Source organism: Rhinolophus sinicus, chromosome 13 (assembly GCF_057876585.1).
Source record: "Rhinolophus sinicus isolate RSI-liver-muscle chromosome 13, RSI-T2T, whole genome shotgun sequence".
NCBI lineage: Eukaryota > Metazoa > Chordata > Mammalia > Chiroptera > Rhinolophidae > Rhinolophus > Rhinolophus sinicus.
The window spans coordinates 6,575,945-6,599,229 of NC_142513.1; the positions used below are offsets into that span (position 1 = coordinate 6,575,945).

Here is a 23,285-nt window from a genome sequence, read left to right on the forward strand (position 1 = left end):
ATACTCTGATTAACCATTGCTCTCCTTGGTTTGTTTCCAACCTGTTACATTTCATTCACGCATTCACTTACTCAACAATTGTTGACTACCCACTATATTCCAGGCACTAGGATACAACAGTGGGCAGAAATGGACATGGTTCTTGTCCTCATGGAGAATAAAGCTGAATGAGGGAAGCAGGCATTTATTTTTAACTCTATGCCATATCCAGTGAGCTCGCACCACGTGTCTCACACACATGATCTCAGCCGCTCCACTAACCTGCGTGAACATCCCTAGACCCCTACTTTCACGCAGATGTGTTAACTATCCCCACAGTGCAGACTCCTGGAAGTCAGCTTCCGCAGTTATTTTCAGGAAACACATTCAGGTAACATGTCATAGCTTCCCAACCAATTTAAAGACTTTGTATTTATGCAAGAAAGAAAAAAAAGAAAAACTCTAAGGGCTTGAAACTAGATACAGCATCTGGCCTATCACAATGGAATTTTTTTCTTTTTTTCTTTTTGAGCCAAATAAGGGCATGTTTCAATTGATTTTAGATATTCTTAGCAAAATACAGCTTTTTAAAAATAATTGATGCAATAGAACACTCAATTTCAAGTACGTCACCCTTGTTTTGTGATCTATATCTCTATTCATCAGATCATTGATTTTCCTACCTTCTAATCTTTGCCTTAAGTTTCCTTCAAATGAGGTATCTACCATCCCATTGCAAAGGAACTCTTGGTTGACTTTAGAAAAAAAGAAATGCATTGTCCCATTCATTTCTAAAGAAATCTTTTTCTTTCCAGAAATTAACCTCATAAAAGTAAAAATAGAAAGCATATAATATTTCAAATAATTGTATTTCAGGGGAAAAAGAAAAACAGAGTCACATAAGCCCTTACTTTGCATTCTGCACATGTAGATATACCATTTCACAAAAACCCTATGGCTCCTACAGTCTTTCAACATAAGTGCAAGGGACAGCTAAGTCATCTGTCATGCCCTAAAAGAAGAGAGAGAGATTCTTCTGTGCATTCATTCAACTGTATGTCAAGAAATTGGATAGTTGAAGTGCGAGTATATTTTTATAAAGTGAGTGGGTAGAGAGCTGTCTTCATGTACCCGCAAACCAGGTAGGCAGATGAAACCGTTAAGGTGGTAGATAGAAACATATATATAGGTTTGGTTTATAATTTGTCAATATTAATAACATCTTGTACTTGAAAAGTGCTTTCCTCCTCCAAACTATTGTCACATGCATTGTTTCATTAAATCCTCCTCCAGGCTCTTTAGATCACTAGTTTTGTAAGAAATTCTTTGTTAGAATAACATTCTCAGGCTTAGATAAGAAAGACTGTGAGCTTCAATATGGGGCAAATTAAAGGCCCAAAAGAGGAGAGAGCTATGAAATCAGAGTTTTGGGTTGATTCCATTCAATCTGATAAATCTAAGAAAACCTGTTGAAATTTACTGTCTGGAGGGGAAAAAAGGACAGTGGCTTATAATAATAATAGTTATAAAACAAAACAAAACAAAACAAAACAAACAGTTCTCTAGCCAAAGTTCTCGACCTCAAATTCTTTCCTGAGCATTTAAGTATGAATACTGAGCTACTCTTTCAAGAAAGGTTTCTGAAAGGAGCATTTGTTTGGGCAATTCCTGTCTACACCAATGGCTTGCATTTTTATCTACCCTTAAAGGGGATTCTATAGTCATTGGCTGTTCTCAGTTATGAATAGTAATAATAATAGCTACCACTTATTGGTTACCTGCAAATGGCATGGCTGGCTCTGTGCTGATAAGGGCACGGCATGCATTAACCCAATTATTAATAGGAAAACCTTGGGAAACAAGCTCTCTTCCTGCCCCACCGTGCAGACGACGGCAGGCGACTTGCTCAAGGTCAGAGAGCTGCTCACTGGCAAAGCCAGAACTCAGACTCGGACGCCTGTTGACTCTAAAGCTCACTCTCACACCCGTTATTTCTGCTCCCCATGCTCCTGGCAGCAGGGTTGCTTTGAGAGTAAATGGAGGTGGAACAACCATAGCTCCATTCTGGTGATTCTCTTACACAGTAGTAATGTTTTCTGTGGAAACATCACTTTTATGTGTTGGGTTTACCTGAAATTACCTAAAATGACACTCACCTGAAATTGCAAGGCAAAAGAGAATTAATACATGACTTACATAAAGCTGGGACTTCGTTTTCTGAATATACTTGTCACTAAAATGAGATTTATCTCTGATGTATAATTTTGTCTGAATTGCCCAATTCCATTTCCAATGAGGATCTTGGGAAAACACAAAACTTGGACGCACAGCCTTTGTTTCTCCTGGAAATTTCTAGCAGGTCCTATTCCTTGAATTTGTTGTAATGAGGCTGATCTAGTAAACAATCTTGCTGATATGCTCACACTCCATTAAAATGTCATCCCAATTCTTTGTCTTTTGCATCTCAACTTTGGTTGGATTAGATGTCCATCAAAATATATTTCATTCCTTTCAAAGAAATGTGAACTGACCACCAAACATTTTCACTAGGATTTTGGATATCTAAGAGATAGACGAGTATATTGGAGATGGTTCAAACATTCCTCAGAGTATCAAGCTATAGGAATGCATGACACAACGAAAGGAATAGAAAATGACTTTATTAATATGCCAGGGTTGGATGTCACAACCAGATGCCATCTGCACACTGCAGGCTGGTGCCCTGACATGCTTCCCCTTTCACTCTCATGAATAAGAATAAACTCCATGAAGGCAGTTGCCAGTATCATCACACTGGAGAAATCTCTGAAATTACTTAATAGTCTTCAGACTGTTCTTTAAAGTATTAAATAGCCTCTGAAAGAATTTTAGTCTCCTTCAACAGTAACTGCTATTTTTGACAGCTGGAAAAAATAAGCTTCTGTGGTCATGGTCCCTTGAATACAGAGCCCAACATGAACTATTCTAATTTGACTTTGAAAGAGGGCTCTGCCAAGACGAGAGAAGAGGGATAGGAAGAAAACAAAGGAGGGAGACAGGAAGGAGGTAAGAAAGAAAGGGAGGGAGGGAGGAATTCTTAATAACTATTGTCATTGAAAGGACCTCAGATGGACTTAATAAAACCCCTAGGTAAGCTCAGCCGACAGTCACCTTTGCGTAAATACAGGTTTATATGCCTCAAAATGAACAACAGAGAAAAATCATAGAAAAGCTTGAGATATTCGTGTGTGTTTTTTAAAGGTTGAACTTTTTGCAATGATCCCCCTGACGGCCTGAGGGTCTGATTTCAGGATGCCAACCTAGGTCCATGGCTGGGGAGAGAGCTTTCTGATTCAATCCAAATTCTCCTCCAGGGGCGAGCAAAGAAAGGGAGGGGGAAAAACTAATATAATATTAAATGTCAACTGTAATTGAAACAACAAGAAAAGAAAGAAAGCAAATTTAAAACTTACTCTGACAGAATATCTAAGGGACACCAAATGGAAACAACTAAAGGGAAGATAAAAAATCTGTTTCTTAAGGGGCAACGGTGGTAAAAATTCCCTGCATGACTCCCCCTGAAAAAGCCATTTTGTTTGTTTGGTTATTTGGTTGTTTGCCATTCAACATTCCCCAAAGGCTGACTAATGTGGACATGCCACTATATTCTAAAGGACACTGGGCAACGTGTGTGAGTAGGAAGGGCTCTTACCACACAGCCTGAATTCTGGAGGCCAAATGAAATCCCCAAGTGACAAAACCTTTGAGTGAGATGGGGAGGCTGACAGAGCTGGTTGTAGGGAGAGAAATAGTAACCAGGAGAGTCCATTTCTTTTTCTAAACGTTCTCCAGCATAGAGCGTTACTAAATGCACGGTTGCAACTCCAGATACCATTTGTCTACCGCCAGTTAGCTTAACGGATGCTTAAACTCAAAGGTGCCTCAAAATCCCTTGGAGGGCTTGCTTAAAACAGAGTACTGGGCCTTACCTCTCAGAGTTTCTGATTCTGTAGACCTGGAGTCGTTCTCAAGAATCTACATTTCTAACAAGTTCCCAGGTGACGCTGAAGCTGCTGGTCCCGCGATCACAACTGTAGAACCCTGAGAGTGTCTGGGTTTAAGGAGCCAAAGCAGTGAATTCAACTCCATGTAGCCCTGTCAGTGATGCCATTGGCCAAAGGGGGGCGCTAAAAGGCGGGAAATGGAATGTTCCACATACCGCATCTCCCCACTAGGGGGTAAAAATACAATAAAACAACTACCGCTAGCAGTCACCAATGGAAGGCTACCATGGTTTAATTGTTAGTTTATCCATTTTAATGTTTATATTTTTCCAGTTTTATTGAGATGTAATTGACATACATCACTGCATGTGTTTCAGGGGTGTAGCATAAAGGTTTGACTTGCATCCGTATATTGTGAAATGATTACCACAATAAGTTTAGTTAACATCCATCATCTCATGCAGATCCAATAAAAAGAAATGGGGAAAAAAAATTTATCCTTGTAATGAGAACTCTTAGTATTTACTTCCTTAACAACTTTCATTTACACCATCCAGCAGTGGTAACTATAGTTACCACTGTACCTTACATCCCTAGTTCCTATTTATCTTATAACTGGAAGTTTGTACCTTTTGACCCCTGTTTGTTGACTGATTCATTCATTCAACATGTTCAATCACCTCCTGGTTCCAACATTAGTATTTTCATCATCATTTATTCATCCCAGAATTACCTAACCCCAGGGTTCAGGACTTTTGTTTTTGTTGTTGTTATTTTTGGAGGCCAACACTTGAATTTAATTAGACTTTGGGTACAGACCACATGGAAATTGTATGTCTCATAAGTAATATAGTTCCAATTGGTCTTCATTTGTCTCGATCCCAAATCTCAATATGAATGCCTGTGGCCCTCCATTTCAGAACTTCTTTCGCATTCTCCATTTTGTTGTGCTTATGGTAGCTGAAAGGCCATTGTCTGTTTGTTATTTTAGTCAGTGAAAGGGAATGGAGGGATCACCCACTCAGAAGAAATAAATGGGAAAGACTCCAGCTACCAAGTAAGTGACCTGTAAATTTGGTTCGGTGGTGGGTTTAGCTGGCATATTCTCGCCTCTTTCCAGCCTCATTTCCAACGCAATTCTCAACCACAGCCAACTCATTAACATCTGTAGGTTAGGCATTTACTGCATATCAGGCACTGACTCGGGCTCTGCAGATACAAGCATGAGTGAGCCGCAGTCCCTCCGCTGTTTCTTATTGCAAGGCTGTCACACATGCTCTTCCTTCTTCTCCTTCCTCTCCTACAAGTCTTGACCTAAATGTCACAGGGGACTCCATTCAACAAGTATTTCCTGAGTGCCTCATCTGTACCAGGCATTCAGAAACTCACAGTGTCCCAGAAAGAGTCACCTCTGGCAGTGTGAAGCCAGGATGAACAGTTTGCCCAGGACTTGCCTGGTTCTAAAACTGTAAGTCAGATGTCCTGGAACCCCCTTACTCCCAGACAAACCAAGACAATCGGTCCCCTTATGTTTGGCATTTCACATGGGCCAAACTCCGTGGCATATAGGCTTTCCATTACTAGCTAATTTAATCCTCCCGACACCATGAAGTATGATTCCTTTTATTACCCCCATACAGGTGAGGAGGCTGAGAGAGCAAACAATTTATTCTAGGCCCCACGGCAAGGATGTGATGGAATTAGAACCACACCAGGTCCCTTTGACTCCAGACACTAAGCTCTTACCCACTCACTGTCCTCTTAAAATCTTCCACACAACAGAAACAGTTAATGGGGTGTTTGAACAGGGTCACTGGTTTCCGGACTTTCTGAGCAGCATTGTGGTGGGAATTTCTGGCTCCTTCTAATGTATCTGCTCGGGGCTGTCTGCTGTACTTGGATATCTGTATCTTAGCATTCGCTACAATGTTGGCAACAGGCATCTGACAGAGATATTCAGGACATGTTGTTACAGAACAGCTTCTTGGGGTACACCGGATGTCTAATGCTTCTTTCTCCAAGGAATTCTGCCCCCCACCCTGGGAGCTGCAACCTGGGGAGGCCTCAGAACTGGACAATCTCCTCTGTCTTCTCACTTATTTCTAAGGGGTGGGCTTTTGGTTTAAGTAAATTATGGGTGAAAGGCTTTGACTTCTTAATAGATTTTTTTTTGTTATCTGTAAGTTACCCAGCATTTTCTAGAATTTTGGATTTTACAGACTCATCCCTCCAAATTGTAGGAACCAAATAGGACTGTAAACATTTATTTCACTTTAGCACAAAAGAATGTATAAGTTCAAAACTAAAAGTAAAACAATCATCATCTTTTATCACTGTTTCATGAAACAAAAGGGCAGTTTCACCCCTGAAATCAAGACAGACATAAAGAAAAGAATAGCCACCCCCAGGAAAAGAGTCACATGCGTTTGCAAGTGGAGAAACCCTCTTAAAGCTGCACGCCCCTGAGAGGGCTTCAGGAACAGCTGGATCCAGGGGCATACACAATGCCATCAGTATGGGGGCACTTTCTCCCTCCCTCTCGTCATCTCTCAGCTCTGCTCTCCTCTGTGTTGGCTTGCTTTTCAAGCATTCTTTCTGGAAATGGCGGTGGCCCTGGAAGCTCCAGGCTTTTATCTTCAAACCCAATGGAAAGGAAGCAGGACTCTCATTCAGTTTTTCTTTGCCTGGCCACCCTGAACCAATCACAGCAGCCCATTCACATGCAATGCTCTGATTGGCCAGGCCTGAGTCACATGCCCTTGTCCAGGGGTGGACTTAGTTTGCCTAAAAGCCAAGGAATGCATGTGAAAGAAGAGTGGTTCCCCAAGGGAAACCCAGCTTCTGGTACCAGAAAAGGAGGAAAGAATGCTTGCTGGGAATGCACAAAATTAATTAACGAATCATTAGATAAATAAATAAGTGTCCCCTACTGTGGCCTTGTGCCATAATTAAGCATTGGCACATTTTTCTTTTCTCTTTTTTCATTTTACCCAGGACTCCTGAAAATGTAGACACCATCCAACATGTGAACATCTCTGTTTTAACATATTTATTCACCTGCTGTTGAGAGTTGTCTTGCAGCCACTAAAATGCATTTTGTTTGAACTTGCTGTAGACAGCAGACTCCACAGAGAAGGCCATCACACCACCAGAGCCAGAGCCGGCTGGGGCAGTCCAGAAGGGGAAAGAGGGCTCCTCAAAGGACAAGAAGGCGACGGCTGAGATAAACAAGCAGAAGAGCAAAAAGCAGGAAGCCAAAGAACCGGCCCCATGTGCCGAGCCGGTTGTGGTGGAGGCGAACTCACTGCAGGGCGGAGACAAGCCCCAAAAGAGACCTGAGAAGCGGCGGCAGTCCCTCGGGGGCTTCTTCAAGGGCCTGGTAGGTGGACCCTTCACCTCTCCTTCCTGGGCTCTCGGGCCAGGCGTGTGGTTCCCACTTCGGAAGGGGACCAACGGCCTAGGGGCTGGAGGACATTTGTCAAACGATATTTACGGAGTACCTACTGTGTGCCAGGCTCTGTGCCAGGCACAGAGAGCCAGGCCAATGTGGGCCATGCTGTCTAGAGCTGATGGTCAGGTACAGGATGGATGGATGGGAAGGGCGAGGAGGCAGAAGGCAGGCATGTGAGGGGAGCCTGTGTGTGAGGACGTGGCCTGGCCTTGGGTTTAAGAGGAACGTCAAGGAAGGCATCTCAGAGGAAATGTGGGATTTCAGGTTAGCTGGTGGGAGGCGGTGGTAAGGGGAGGTCTGGAGGCAGAACGCGTTCCACGCAGTGGAAGCTGTGCTGGAGAGGTAAGAGAATGCAAGGACAGGGAGGTCGTGACAGGGACAGGTGAGCGCAAGAAGCATCCATGTTCGGCTATGGCCAAAGGGAGCCTTGGAGAATTTAAATCAGGGAAATTGTTCTAAGCCTGACCCTGGGGGCTGAGTATACAGAGGTGACTAAAACTTAGCTCCTTCCCTCCAGAGAAGCCCGGTCGGGACTGAGTGGAGGCCAGACATTAGATGATTAATCTTTTGTGCTTCTTTATTTCTATTTGGTTCTTCTTTGTCTCCTGCCCTAGACTATTAGCTTTGGGAGGGCAGTGACCTTACCGGTCACAGGCAGAAGCGCTGTCCTCCCCAGCGTGGTGGCTAGAACATAGTAGACACTCCTTAAGTGTGTGTTGAATGAGTGAAAGGGTGGATGGGGTGAAATACGACACTAGAAAATGTGTCATTATATTTGGGATCAGGTAAATCCTGGCCAACAAGGAGAGTCTGAAGGGTCATTACGCAGATGATAAGCAAGGTGACCAATCATAAACCAAAAGGAGAAACAAGTAGAATCAGATCTCGGATTCAAGGGAAAGTGGGCTGAAGCTGACAGTCAAGTACAGGATGGAGGGGTGGGAACGGCGAGGAGGCAGAAGGCAGGCATGTGAGGGGAGCCTGCGTGTAAGGACGTGGCCTGCCGTTACCTGCCAAGCCGTGGTGCAGTGGGCGCTGTCTAGCGTGGGGAGGGTTGCATTCCAGAAAGGTTCTGAGCTTAGAGCTCCAGTGCCTCTCTTTATTGGTGGCTGTCGGTTTCTTTTGCCAGAGGACCCTGGGGTGTTCTCTTCATGTCTCCTTATCCATGAAATTCCAGGATCTAATAGGATGGATCTAACCAGTAGTTCCATTCCAGGAGTGATTTGCGGACATTTGGCAATGTCCAGAGACAACCCTGATTGTCACAACTTTGAGTAGGTGCTATTGGGACATTGCAGGTACCAGGGATGCTGCTAAATGTCCTATAGTGCATGGGACAGTCCCCTGCAAAGAAGAGGTATTCAGCCTAAAGTGTCAATAATGTTAAGGCTAGACCAAGGCTTTGCAAACTACAGCCGATTGGACCAAATTGGGCCACCATTTGTTTCTGTAAATAAAGTTTTATTAGAACACAACCACATACATTCATTTACATATTGTCTACGGCAGCTTTCACACTAAAACGGCAGCCTCAGTCCAGGCCCTAGAAACCTGGAAGCTTGTTCCTAGATTTGACCCCAGCTTTACCACTTAGTGGCCATGTGACTTTGGACAAGTCACCTTTCTGAGTTTCAGGTACTCTATCAATGGGGCAAATAGTACCGATGTCACAGGGTTAGCATGAAGATGAAATGAGATGCTGTAGAGTGTCCTTAGAACAAAGCCTGGCACGTTTTAATTTGTCAGGAGGGAATAACTATGTTGTGAGTCTTTTAGTCAGCCCCTCCCTAGGTTGTAAAGCTGTGGAGATGACTAAGACACCGTTGTGTCCTGAGGAGTTTGTGATTTAATCCATGTATCAGGCAGTGGAAACGGGGTGGTCGGGAATGGCTTAGCACTGCGGAGACCGGCTCAGGATTCAGGGAAACGGGACACAGAAGCTGGATCCCCTACATCCTAGTGGAGAACTCGATGGAAGTGACTTACCCTCACTGAGCTTCCTCCTTTGCTCTGTAAGTGACAATGGAGTCGACTTCCAGGGTGCTGTGAGGACCAGGTGTGATCCCAGCTGTAAGACCAGTCCCACGCATGGACCGATGAGGCAACAGGCTCACGGGACAAGGAATTAATTGATCAAAGGTCACACTACCTGAGAGGAGCAGAGCCGTCCTCAAACCCAGTTAATGCTGACTCCTGAGCCCGGGATTTCCATATGCCATGTTGTCCTGTCATCTTGATGTTCCCAAAGACTAATGCAGCAGCGTATTACATATAGTTAGAGGCTTGATAAATGTATATACTATACTATATATTATTGTATACTATGTATACTCTACTACATTCGGTTACCTGACACTGTGTGCATATACTATACTATATACCCTTTACCATAGTATATTCTACTAGCCTACCCATCCTGTACACTACTATATACACCATACTCTACCCTCTGTGTTATATATACTATATAATACATACCGTGGTGCACTATACTATATATGTTTACTGTATATATGCTATACTCACTGTACTAGACTTCACTATATACATATTATAGATACTATACAACCTACCCTCCCCTACATTATGCTACTCTACACTACACTACCCTATCTATATATACTATATATTCTGCTCCATACTATAGGCAGCACTCTATATACTTAACTGTATGGACAGCGAAGTACTATATACACTATCGACGCTATACTAGCTCATATTATACTAGACTGTAGTCACTATACTGTAAAATAGGGCCAACAGTAATTGTATCCCTGATACAGGCAGCAAGATGGACGCATCTCACATCCATTCTGCTGCATGAAAGAAGCGAGACTCGAGAGCTATATACTGTGTGATTCCATTGATAGGACATCGTGGAAAAGACAAAAGTCTAGGGATGGAGAACAGATCAGTGATCGTTCTCCATCAGGGTCGGGGGTAGTGGTTGCTGACACGGGGACAAGAGAGGGTTTGGAGGTGATTGAACTGCTCTATATTTTGATTTTGGTGGTGGTTACATGACTACTTGAGTTGGTCAAAGATCATAGATCTGTACACAAAAAGGGGTTAATGTTATTGTCTGCAAATTATACTTGGCAGAAAAGGTAAAATAATAATAACAACAGTAATAATAGTACTTGACTCGTAGAGTTTATCCAACCGCATTCAGTCAATACAAAGGACTACCTGTTGTGTGCCAGGCACTTGCTAGGTGTGGAGGATACAGCAGACAATGCACAGAGCATCCATTCTGGTGGAGACAGACGTTAGACAAATAACATTGCTTCAGACAGTGATACGTTTTGTAAGAAAATTAAAAGTGCGTTTAGAAAGTGATTAGAGAGGGTGACTGAGCGAGCTATAATTGTTAGGGTTTTCAACTCCCCAGGTACTGTGCTAAGTGCATTGCAAGTATGAACTCACTTTATCTTAGAACAGCCCTCTGAGATAAGTTGTATCAGCCCCCTTTTAAACATAAAGAAACTGAAGCACAAAGAGTCAAGTGACTTGTCCCAGATTTCAGAGAGCTAGAAAGTAATCAAACGGGGCATTGAACTTGGATGTCTGATTGGAGACCATTCTCTTATCCGCTACCCACGAGTCAGGTGTATTTCTTGAACACAGCACCTGGTACAGAGTAAGCGCTAAATAAATTGCAGTGGTTGCTGTTGCTATTACACATCTTCAATAGGATGCACCTTCTTTGTGTTTTTCTCCAGGGACCAAAGCGGATGTCGGATGCTCAAGTGCAAACAGACCCCGTATCCATTGGACCAGTTGGCAAATCCAAGTAAACAAATCGCTCAAGTTCTCACCAACTCCTCCTGCCACCGTGATGCCTTCCCCCTACTCCATCTCCTCCCCCAAACCCCCTCCGTGTACATATCTTTCCTTCTGATGGCCAGCAAATGAAATTCTGCCTACAAATGAAGCCTGAGCCGTTGTATATTGAGGTGTATTATTTACGTCTCTGGTCCAGTCTTTCCTGGGAAATAACTGTGAGGAAGGTTTAGCAGGTTAACTAGTCAGGAAGAGTTGATGTGTGCGCAGGGTGGGGGAGGAGGGCATGGAGGAATGCATTCTGGTTAAGTTACGACAAATGGCAGTGATGAGTACGGTGCAGGAGAGAAATGCCTTCTGGAAGGAATTAAGCTTTGTAGTCAATACAGGCTCATCCTCTAAGCTTGAAGAGGAAAGATGAAAATCTGTTTGTTTAAGTTCACATTTCAAGGAGGGAGAACATGGGCTCTGTGTTGGGAGGTTGCCAATTTCCTGGAACGGGAATGTGTGGGGATTGAATAAGAGTTGTTTTTCAAATAGGGCCCTTGAAAGTTGCTGAGGAGAGGGAGAAGATTGACTGGAGAGGGCTTGAAATGATTTGGGGAAACAATTGCTTTCCGAGGCTCAGTGACAAGGAGGATTCCAACTTCAAAACAAAACAAATAAATGAAGTTGCAAGTTTCTTTTGCAACACAAGGGGGCGTCCGGGGCTCCATTTTAATCCTGTGTCCCTAACAAAGATTGTGTCCCGGCAATCACACATCATTAATTTTCTCAGATGGCTGAGGGGCTTGCTTCATCTGTTCTGTCTGACACTTACCTCAAGTCTGTCTGTAATTTCCTAATGTTCTCAGGATGTGCTCTGATAAAACCCTCCCCATAACCCCTGTTAATAAACATTTACAGATTATTCAAATATCTGAGTTTTCTTTAATACTCATACAGAGTAAATAGGACCATGAGTCGATTAAGATGTAATTCAAAAGTAGCATGTGATTGACTGATACCATGTACGCTGTATCTTTCTTTTTCTGATTTAATAAAAGAAATACATTTACACCTCAAGCATTTTTTAATGTTCCGCTCTTGAAGCAGGTGTCTCACACTCTATGTCTGAGATTCCTTTATCTTCCCCCAGTATAAAATCAGTGTTTTTCCTCCAGCTTGCCTGCTCTCCCAGCTCCTCCTAGATTTCCTTGTATATGGGCACACACATTCACATACAAATGTGTACGTGTGCATTTGCATAGACAAACACACATGCGTAAAAAAGTACTGGTTTGGACCAGGCTGCCTAGAGCCGATCCTGAGACAGGGATTCTGATGCATGGATGTACTGAGCAAGGGCTCCCAGGGGAAAGGGAGGAGGAAAAGAAGAGGGCGGGAGGGAGCTGAGCAAAGGTTGGGCTCAGCTGCAGTGCAGTTCCACATTCCCAGGGGGTTCTGCAGCATGACCTGTAGCACACAGTGGGTGCTGCCTGAGGCAAGGGGGCCAACCTCTGTACCCTTGTTGGTGAGTCGTGGGCTCCCTTAGCAGCTAGGGGATGAGTGCATGGGCCGTGCCCACTACAGATACACACACACAGATTCAGTTATGTACTTACACCACACACGCACACATTCATACATACAAACATACCTGCATACAGGAACAGATGAATGCACGCTCACATTCATATTCACACACATACAAATAGATACACGGAACTAATATAGAGCCACACATACACACTGGCTCACACAAATCCATCGCATGTGGGATCCATCACATATTGATCGGAAGTAAAATTAAATACACTCTCCCAAGTCTGCCCTTTAGGCAAATAAAACCATGGCTTTGGCAACAAGGTGTTTAGAAAATGTGTTTGGGGGGGGTATTTATATATATATCTTGGTAAAACCAGATAAGGGGGCCCCTGACTGCTGGTGCCTGCCAGCTCCCAGCTTGGATGGGCTGAAGGCTCAGTTTCAAATCAAGACCAGAGGCCTTTTCCTTGCAGCCGAGTGAGCTTCTTCAGAACTCCTACCCAAACCTGGAGATTACTCAGGGTCTGTGACTCACCCAGTTGACAATGACTTCATGCCACTTCATGTCCCAATGCTTAACTTGGCACAAATCGGGAAAAAGCCCTTTGGGGAAGCCCATAGTGGGGTGCGGTTGACTTTCCCTCTGCCACGGTCATCAGAGAGCACCGAGTTGATTCAAGGAAACCAGGCAGCTGGGTATTCCTTTGTCTCCAAACACCAGGGGGGTTGCCTGCTGCGACCTTTGGTGAGCTCCAGGCCACACCAATCCATTGAGAAAGGGGACAGTATCATCTGCAAGTTTCACCTCACTGGGCACAGGGGCTTTTTGCCCTGATGAGAAATGCCCACCCCACCCCCCCAGGACTGAGTCACTAATGCAGAAGGAGACCTCCCATCCCCCACCTGAGGAATAAAGTTTCGTTTTTTTTTAAGAGGTTCTTTTGCTGAGAATTTCCCTGAAAAGCATGCCAACAGTTTCTGTAACTGGTTTCCCATCCTCCTGGCCAAAAAAGACAGCAACCTTTTAATGAAATTGTTTGTTTTTAAAGGCAAGAAAATTTAAGCCAGAGCAGACTCAAAAAATGAATTATTTGTGGGATGCTAAATCCAGTCATGGCCTAAGAAGCAAGCTAAAACTCCAGTTTTGAGTTTTGTGTGGGTTTTGTTTTATGGGGTTTTTTTTTTTCTTTTTTCTTTTTTTTTTGAGTTGGGACCTATTCCTGAGCATTTATAATAAATACTACTTTCCATGCCTCATACTGACCTAGAGTGAAAAAGAGCAGAAACTCCCCCCAAGTGAGCTCAGCAAAGCTCGTGGAACAGGATTCACAGAGAAACTAAAGTTCCTCAAAATATGGATCCTAGATATGTCACTCGGACAGCAAAACTGCACACAGCAAAGCATTAAAAACACCCCGAAACTGAAAGAGAAATTAAGACCTGGGGTAAAGGGCAAAAGTGACCTTTTACAATTTGTGTCCTCATTTACTTATTTACTTATTTATTTTTAGGTGCACAGGGAAGTGTGTCTTCTCCAATGTCAAGAAGAAGTGGCCTTTCCCAAGAATTGAGCTATTGAGCTGAAATGGCCGCCATTGGGAAAACAAAAAGCAAAAAAACTCTGCTTTCCAGTTTCAGCTGATGGTGACTTTTGACTGATACACATAAATGAATTCGTTGAAAAGTGCAGTTGTTCTCAGCAGCCATTAAATCCCTCATGAATTCGTTATTTTGGGGAAGAGGACACATACCCAAAGAAATGCCAAAAGGGAAGAGAAAGAGAAAGAAAGTGAAGTTCTTGTGTTTTGTTGTACCCCCTGCTCTTTAAACAAATTATCAGGGATTTACACACACACACACACACACACACACACACACACACACACACACACACACTGTAGCTGGATTGTCCTTGTTTGTTTGCAAACAGTCCAGATTTAAATTAGATTCCAAGAGGCTAGAATCCGTCTGCTGGCTCTTTCAGGAGTCCCGCTGGGCTGGCTGCTTCTCAAAGAGCCTGGAAGGGAGCAGATTTCTACACACTGGACCTGACAACTGTCATTTCTTATATCAAATAGTCCCAAATTCATCTTAAGCGTTAAAAAATTACATCAGCTAGCCTACCTGCCTTACAGAGAAGGAGTGATTTCAATTATTAACTCACCAACGTTGCAAACGCAGAGAACGCGCTTTGCAGAAACGTGAGATGATAAGGGTTGCTTTTAACCATCCTCCCCATGTCCCTTTTTTAAGCCTTTTCTTAAAAAGGCAGTTCCCATGGTGAGTAGAATGAGGCTCCTCTGTGGTCTAGACCTCATTCACTCTATCCGTGAAAATAAAGTGGCCCTGACCCACTGGAAAGTCCGGGCTCCGTTAGGGAGAAAATAAATTACTTACTGAGCAGCAAAATCTGTAAATTTGTTATTCAGATCTTTAGTGCAGGCCTGAATCCCGGTGAGGATCCAGCCCTTTGCATAAATTGGTTTTCTGGGAAGTTTAACCCTTTCGCCTCTGTTTCTCTTCCCCAGAAAGCTACTCATTCCAGCGTCTCCATCCCCTGGCCCTTTAAGGAGCCACAGCAGACGCAGCAACCCAAGCAGCTTCACCGAAATCAGGGTAATAATAATAATGTGTTAGGTTATCACACTTCACGGTTTATAGAATGCTGTTTGAATGTATTATCTAATTTAAAGCTGTATGCCCCTAACTGAACTTAATTTCTTCCTTTGTTACATTTTATTATGAGGGGAGGGGCATGCACCTGTGTGGCTTTTTTTTTTTTTTCTCAAAGGATCACTTTTTGACAAAATGGCCCCCAGCTGCATTTCTGACAAAGATGGCCATTGAAGGAGTTTACTGCTTACGTGATTGATTCTCATGAAGGATGTTTTTATTTAAATCTGGCCACATGAGGGAGTTCCAGGACCTGGGGTCCTACAATCTCCAGCCAGGCCCTTTTCTCTGATTGCCTAACTGGGAGGTTGGGCTGAAGCAGTTATTAGGGATGTTTGTTGATTGACTTCTAGAAAGTGGTCCAGTTCAATGAAAAGAACTAGAACAAGAGGGCCAATAGCTATGCTCCAACTCCCCCCATGCTCCTGGCAACCCCACAAAGTAGGTACTGTTATTAGCCCATTGTTTAGGAAGGAAACTTAAAGCGTAAGTCACTTGCCCTATAGTTGAGAGTGGAAACACGAGAGAGAAGGCTTCTTTATGGAGCATGATGGGCTGGTAAAGACGACTTCAACGCTTTGCAATGGCACCAACTTAAATGTTTGCAATCACACCATCCTTCCTTAAGCTTCTTCCAAGACAGGGCTGAGAGGAGTAGAAAAACAAACCAACCAACCTGATCTTTGTTTCCGGGGGCTGGGAATCACAGAAGGCCTGGACATGGTAGATACATAATAAATATTGGTCGAATGGCTAAACTGATAGATAAATGTTCTATGGCCACATCCACTGGGAAGTGATTTGCCCCTAGGATGAGTTTATTTTAGTCTGGAGTATTTGGTCCCTCTAATCAGACCTTCCCCCTCCCCAAGTGGCCAGCCTCATAACAATCACCATCAGACCAACATCAGTATCACCTGAGAACTAGGGAAAACTGCAAATTCTTGGGCCCCACTCCAGAGCCAGTGGATCAAAATGCTGGGGTAGGGCCCAGCAATCTGTGTTTTAGCAAGCCCTCCAGGTGGTTCTGATCCACGAAAGCAGTTGAACGCCACTGATCTAGTTACAGCTACCACTTCACTGAGCATCGACTGAAAAAGACCAGCCCTGACGATGCAAAGGTAGCAGCTCACACTGGACCTGACTGTATGCCAGATATTGTGAGTCACATGAATTACCTTGTTTTCTGCCCATTTTACAGATGAGGAAACTAAGGCGCAGAGAGGAAAAGCAGTTTTGCCCAAGGTCACACATGGCAGAGCCAACGTTGAACACTCAGCCTAACCTCTTCAAGGCATGTTTTCATGTTAGTGGGAGAGACAGGCAGGCAAAAAGACAATAATAATATGATGTAAGAGCCGTAAATACAGGGTGTTGTGGAACTCAGAGGAAGGCGCTGCCACAAGACCACAGGGAAGGGAGTTTGGCTATGTGAGGTCGGGACAGTTGAGCTAACTCACAAAGCATGAATAAGAGTTTGCCAGAGGGGTTCCCAGCAGAAGAGGAATGTAAAAGCAAGTAGTTCCGCATGGCTGGAGTGAGGCTGTGAAGAGGACAGATAAGATGGTAGAAGCTGGAGAGGAGACACAGACCAGACCAAGGATGTGTGGTAAGGAGCCCATAGTAGGAAGTTTAAACTTTCTCCCAAGGGCAGTAAGTAGCGAGTCCTGGGAGAGATTTGAGCTGGAGAGTGACAGAGTACGATTTGTGTTTTGGTTGCAGGTAGGATTTAATACAGACTCAATTCAACTAATATTCATTGAGTGACCCGAACTGTCGACTAGATATTATAATGTATAATCATTTTCTTTCTAACCTCTTTAAAGAGTATAAGAAATGCTCACTTACATAAAACTTCTACATGGCTTTTGCCCGTAAGAGGATACGTAAATGCCTATTTCCAAGGGTCATAAATGTGCATGTGGAGTTTGGCCCATCCCCCCACATCTTTGACCCAAGGCTGTGAGGTCTTGAGCAAGTCACTTCATTCCTCAGAGCCTTAGTTTGTTCCTCCATAGGATGGGAATAATCATAGTACTTAGAGAGTTACTGAGAAGAGTAAACGAGACAATGGATTTACAGCTTGTACGTATAGTGCCTGGTGAGTGATAAGTGCTTGCTGAGCATATTTGATGGGATACGGATGACATTTGCCCAAGATGGACTGTCTGTGTTTTTTATCATGGGCTGAAAGACCACCCAATCTTTGGGACACCCTTACACTGTGTCCTAGTCTCTCCCCATCCTGGTAATCAGTTGACTGGCTAGCTGATCGAAAGCACGAGAAAGAAGGGAGGAGAGAAGCAGCAATGTTGATTTTCCCTGGTGTCCATCCCATTCTAAAGTAGTTGAATTTCCGGGAAGGGGACTGCCTTTGGCTTCCTTTGGTGCTATCTGTGTATAATATTAGGTTGCCATAGTAACCGAGGCTGTGGCTGCTCCGCCTCATTTCTCTTCAGCCCACCTCTGAGTTCACCTTTAGCACTGAGAGCTTCCCACTTCAAAGGACCCCCCCACCCCCACCCCTGGTTATTTGCTTTCCTTCTTGATGGCTTTTTCCGGAGGGCTGTGGGAACTTGTTCAGTCCATATACAGGATGTCCTGGAAATGCCTGACATTTTATACCCCCGGGGCAACCCTCAACCAATGAGGGATGGAAGGTGGCAGATAAATATCTCAGCTTCCCCATCTCTCACTAGGACAATTTTGAGGTGTCCTCAACATGTTCCCACTAGGGTCCCCAGCAAGATGGAACCCTAGCTGCCCACAGTAGTTTCATACTCATGTATGCACTCTCCCTCCTATGTACTTTCTGGGATCACTTCCCAAAATAAACTATCTGTATCCATGTTCTTGTCTCAGGGTCTGTGTCTAAGACACAAACGTCTGTGTCTCACTTAGGGTCCTGTCAGGAAAACCTAGCCTCGTGCCAAGTAGTTTAAAGGAGGGAAATCAATATGGACACGAGTTTTAAAGGTGCTGGAAGAGCCAAAAAGACAAGCATGTGACAAGGAGACCATCTAGAGATTAGACACAGAAGAAGACACAACGACCATTAGGACCAGACAGACAAAAGGAAGCCGTGATGTTACCCTAGCCAGAGAACCTGGGTGCCCTCTGAGAAATGGAGCCCCAGGGGGCTGCGTGGGGGTACCTGGGACCAGAGGGGGCTATCCAGAAACACTGCCTTTCTGCTGGTGTGAGAAATATATCTGGATGCCAGTGCCCTCCCCTGGCTGAACCTAACCAGAAGCCAGTTAGCAATGGAACCTGGGTAATGCCGTTTGAAGGGGAACATGGGAAGAGGAGCTAGAAGTATAGCGGCAAATGCTGGCAATTCTGAAGCCCTGCTTTGAGAGAAAAGAAAAAAATCAGGGAGGAACTTTAATTAGGGCCCCACCCCCCTACCCTGGATCTAAATAAATGAGCATGTGTCGTATTGTCCCAGTGACAATCCTGTCACCTCCTTTATCTTCAGAACAGAACACGGGCTCTGGCTCCAAAAGGCCTTGGTTAGAATCCCAAATCACTTAATGTCTTCAGGCTTTACTTTCACATCCATAAAATGGAGGTGATAGTGGAATCCACCTCATGGGGTTGCCATAGGGATTTAATGATACGTTCCATGTGAGGCACTTAGCACTGTGCCTGGCACACAATAAGCGCCTAATAAAATGTTCATTCTTATCGGAACATTTGGAACTTCAACTGCTCTGTGAATATCTGGCAGTCCATTAAAATTCCTGCTCAAACTTGTTTCTTCTTCTCTTTGCCACTCAAACCCCCAACTCCAATGTCTAGAATCTGCCTCTAGTCTCTACTTCATTGCCTTAAAAAAAAAAAAAAAAAAAAAAAAAAAAATCCACTTTCACAGAAGTTCTGCCAGCACTGAAGGAACAACAGCCTTCTCCTCCCTTCTTGGCTCCCAACCCTCTCTCTGCAACCCTCACCCCCGCCCTCTCCTGGCTGGCCAGCTGTTCACAAGTAGCTTAGCAGTTTTGAGGATACAAAAACAGGAAATTATGCACCAGTCCTGACTAAGGCTAAAAACTCATGTGCAAACCCTTCATCATACAGATTTCTTCAGCTCTTAAAATCCAGGGCCTTGAAAAGTCAGGTTCCCTAGCCAAGATCTCTGGATCTGCTTAATCATTTCCTTTGCAAATGTATCAACCTCTTTAACCACGAAGAAGAAATGGTGAGAAAGAGGGAGGCGGGAGTTGAAAATGTTTTAAGTCAACCACAAGACAGGACAGGAAATTGTGGAATTAGGGGTGGGGGCATTTTTCTTTAATCCCTCAGTGCCACAGCAGCCCAAGATAGCAACTCTGGAAGAAATGACCATTCCAGGATATTCTTTTGCTGTCGATACTGACCTAGAGGGAAATGTGTCGTCTTCTTCATTCAGGGGCCTTAGCAGAGAATATCAGAGCAGAGAAGACTCTGAGAGTTCCCATCTGACCCTTTGTTTGACTCAGGCAGCAAACATGTGTTGAGTGCTTACTCTGCCCCTGTACTGTGTAAACAAGACTAAGATAGGCTCCTGAACAGGCAAAAAACTTCCCTGCTTTCTCAATGTCAGTTGAGAGTTAAAGTACCTACTGGAGGCTGCCTGCCATGAGAATCTAAAGTGGGTGATCCAAAGCTGTTTGTTGACAATAATAAGTGGCTTCCTTTGCCGTTCCTTCTCACTTTCTGAGCTTGCCCTGGCAAATCAGAGCTATATACTTTATTAATCCTTAAGGTAATTTATTATCTTTAGCAGTGATTTTTATCCGAAACTGGGGACCAAACCATTAATGTTGATCCAGCATATAAAATGAAATGGGATGGGATGGGATGGAATGGACTAGAATAGAATATCTCATGATGTATTACAGGCACTATGGATAATATTAATCACTAAACGTGTCAACTCTGGAGCCTACTGGCATGGATTCAAATCTCAGTAAGTGTACTAGCTGTGCGAGATTGGACACGTTGATTAACATCTCTAAAGCGCAATTACTTCAGGGAAGTACAACACAATAAAGAGAAATATAAAATGTGATATTGGATATTGCCATCTCTGAGGTGCTGGGGTCATTTATTTTCAAAAAGTGCTATTCTGACCCCTGTATCTTTCCTTTGGCCCCAGACTACAGCTACTCTTTTGGGGGAAACCAAAGCCATGTAGTATGTAAATCTTCTCTTTAGAAAATTAGCCAAAAGCTAGTTGCAGACCATCTCACCTACTGAAAACAACTACAAAAGCTAGACACCCCCCCCCCCAAAAAAAAGGTCTGAAAGCATGCTAGAACAGACACAATGCTCCACTTCCACTACAATGGAGAGCAAAAAGGAGACTGACAGTTGACTTTTCAGCAGCACTGATGGAAATCTAATGATACAACTCTTTAAAAATATATATAAGGGCTGAAAGAAAATACCTGCCAACCTATAATTCTACACCCAGTAAAAAATATCCATCAACATTTAAAATGAAATAAATGCATGTAAGACAAAATCTTAGTGAATACATTACAAACAGCCTCTAACTAAAAAAAGACTAAGGAAGTTCTTTAGGGAGAAAGAAAATGATCTCAGATGGAACAATAAACATTTAGGAAAGCCTGAAGAGCAGCAGAAGGATAAATATGTTGGGAAATCTAAATAAACATGGACTGTACTAAAAGATAATCATTTATTGTGGGGTTTAAACTATATGTGGGATTAAAGTGTATGACAGCAATAGCACAAAATGTAGGCAAAAAGAAAAGAAACTTAAACATGTCCCAAGTTCCTTGTGTTGCCTGAGAAGTACTAAAAGCACTAATTTTATTAGACTTTAAAAAGTCAAGGATCATACTTGTACTCTGTAGGGTAATTTAAAAAGGAAAGAAAAAAAATATGACAATAAGAAGCTAATAGGAGCAACAGAATGGCTGAAAAAAAAAGATCGTAAAGGAGAGAAAAGGGAACTCATAGCAGATGGAACTAATTAAAAACAGCTAATAATATATTAGTATTATGTTAGTAATTACATTAAATGTAAATGGACTAAATACTTCAATTAAAAGACAGTTTGTCATACTAAATGAAAATTTTTAAAAACCCAACAATCATATTCTTCTTACAAGAGGCAAATCTTAAATATAAGCATACAGAAAGGATGCAAATAGAAGAGTGGGAAAAAATATTGCGTGCACACACTAACAACAACAACAGAAAAGCTAATTATTCTAGTACCAGATGAAGTAGATTTTAAGGTAAGGAGTAGTATAATAGATGAGATATTTTATAATAACAAAAAGGGTCAGTCCTACCAGAAAGAGAACAATTCTAAATCAACAAACACTTGCTAACATAGCCTTGATATATATAAAGCAGAAGCCACTAGATCTAAAAGGAGAAATAAAGAAATGTACAATGATAGTAGTAAACTTTAACAGTACTCTATCAGTAACTAATAAACAAACCAACAATAATAAATCAGTAGGAATAGAAAATATTTGACCAATCCTATTTATACGCTTGAATTAATTGACAGTTATAGAACAAAGCAACCCAAAACTGAAAAATATATATTCTTTTTTCAACGGCACCTGGAATATTTACCAAAACTGACATGAGCTGGCCTATAGAGTAGGTCTCTATTTTAGAAGATGAGGTGGGCAGCGTTTGCTGTCGGATTGGATGTGAGTGTGAGAGAAAGAAGAGTCAAGGTTGATGATGATGGAATCAGAGCTCTGAAATCAAGAGGGACTAACTCATGCTGCACAGTTAGCATTTTGGAAAGATAGACAGGTACTTGTGTGTGTGTGTAGCACTCATAAGGTAGTCAGGAGTATTTATTTACATGTGTGAGTCAACCTGGGAGTGAACCTGTGTCCAACTGAACATGAAGCAATTATTGAAACTTGGTTTTTAGAATATTCCCATGGTGAAATAATTTTCTGCTTTAATCACCCTCTTCTCAGTTTAAGTGTCTGCTTGTCTTATGAACTGGGTTAGCATTATCTGTTTCCATTTGGAATGGTGGGCACACAGAACAAAAACTCCATGAAAGTCCCACAGAGTTGACATATATTACTGAAAAAAACAAACCATCAACCCAATTGCTGGCCTCTTTTATCAGAGTGGGACTGGTTCATCCACTGCCTGAGTATCAGCTGTGAGTCTGGCTCTGGGAGATTGATAAACAAGAGGAACAGAGACCACTCCAATATAGCTGAGGAGGCATCCACTCCAAAAGCCAAATATCAAGGAAGTACTGTAAGGAATCACACATGCATGGGTTATGTACCCTTGTGTGATACGTTTGGGATAGTAGTCAAGAACATTTTGGAACCAGTTCTACAAACTAGCTCTAAGACATTGGGCTTCATTGAAACATCGTGTCTCACTTTCTCCACTGTAAAATGGGAGTGATGGTAGGGCTAGTACCACCATTATAGAAGGAAATCAGATAATGTTAACATGTACAGACTGCTCAGGGTAGTGCTTGGGTTTGAGTCAGCACAAAATTAGCATTTGCAACTTTTATCATTATGCTGTTGCAAACATTTCTTTCCCTTTTTTTTTATTACGAACCTGTAACTTTTTTTTTTTTAATGTTAGGGGACAATATAGGTGAAACAGTCCATCATAATTCCAACTCCCTGACTCAATCTTATTTTTACATAGCCCCTTCAAATGTTTTTTATATTGCTCATTTCATAGTTATGAAAGTGCCTGGCACATAGCAGGTGCTCAATAAAATCCATGCTGTTGGTCCAATTCAATGCAAACTATTTTCTTTTATACTTTGTATACCTGAGTTATAAATATATGATATGTGTTATAATATATTATAGTATAATTATAACATACACATTACCCTGACATTGTTTTATAAGCCACATGATTAT

The 23,285-nt window shown here is 42.8% G+C and overlaps 1 protein-coding gene across 15 annotated transcripts in view; it reads left to right on the top strand.

Annotated features, from left to right (window-relative positions):
* BCAS1 (brain enriched myelin associated protein 1) overlaps nucleotides 1-18,246 on the top strand; it is a 78,531-nt gene extending 60,285 nt beyond the window's left edge. For 9 of the 15 annotated variants that reach the window (XM_074318256.2, XM_019726060.3, XM_074318255.2 and 6 more), the window contains 3 exons: nucleotides 4,954-5,019; nucleotides 7,078-7,341; nucleotides 11,136-12,261. In XM_074318256.2, the coding sequence (XP_074174357.2) occupies nucleotides 4,954-5,019; nucleotides 7,078-7,341; nucleotides 11,136-11,210 (405 nt within the window). In that variant the 3' untranslated portion in view covers nucleotides 11,211-12,261. Of the gene's footprint in view, nucleotides 1-4,953; nucleotides 5,020-7,077; nucleotides 7,342-11,135; nucleotides 12,262-14,234 lie in introns of those variants that run through there. The other 6 variants (XM_074318257.2, XM_019726059.3, XM_074318259.2 and 3 more) reach the window with 2 other exon arrangements.
* Nucleotides 18,247-23,285: the final 5,039 nt, after the last annotated feature.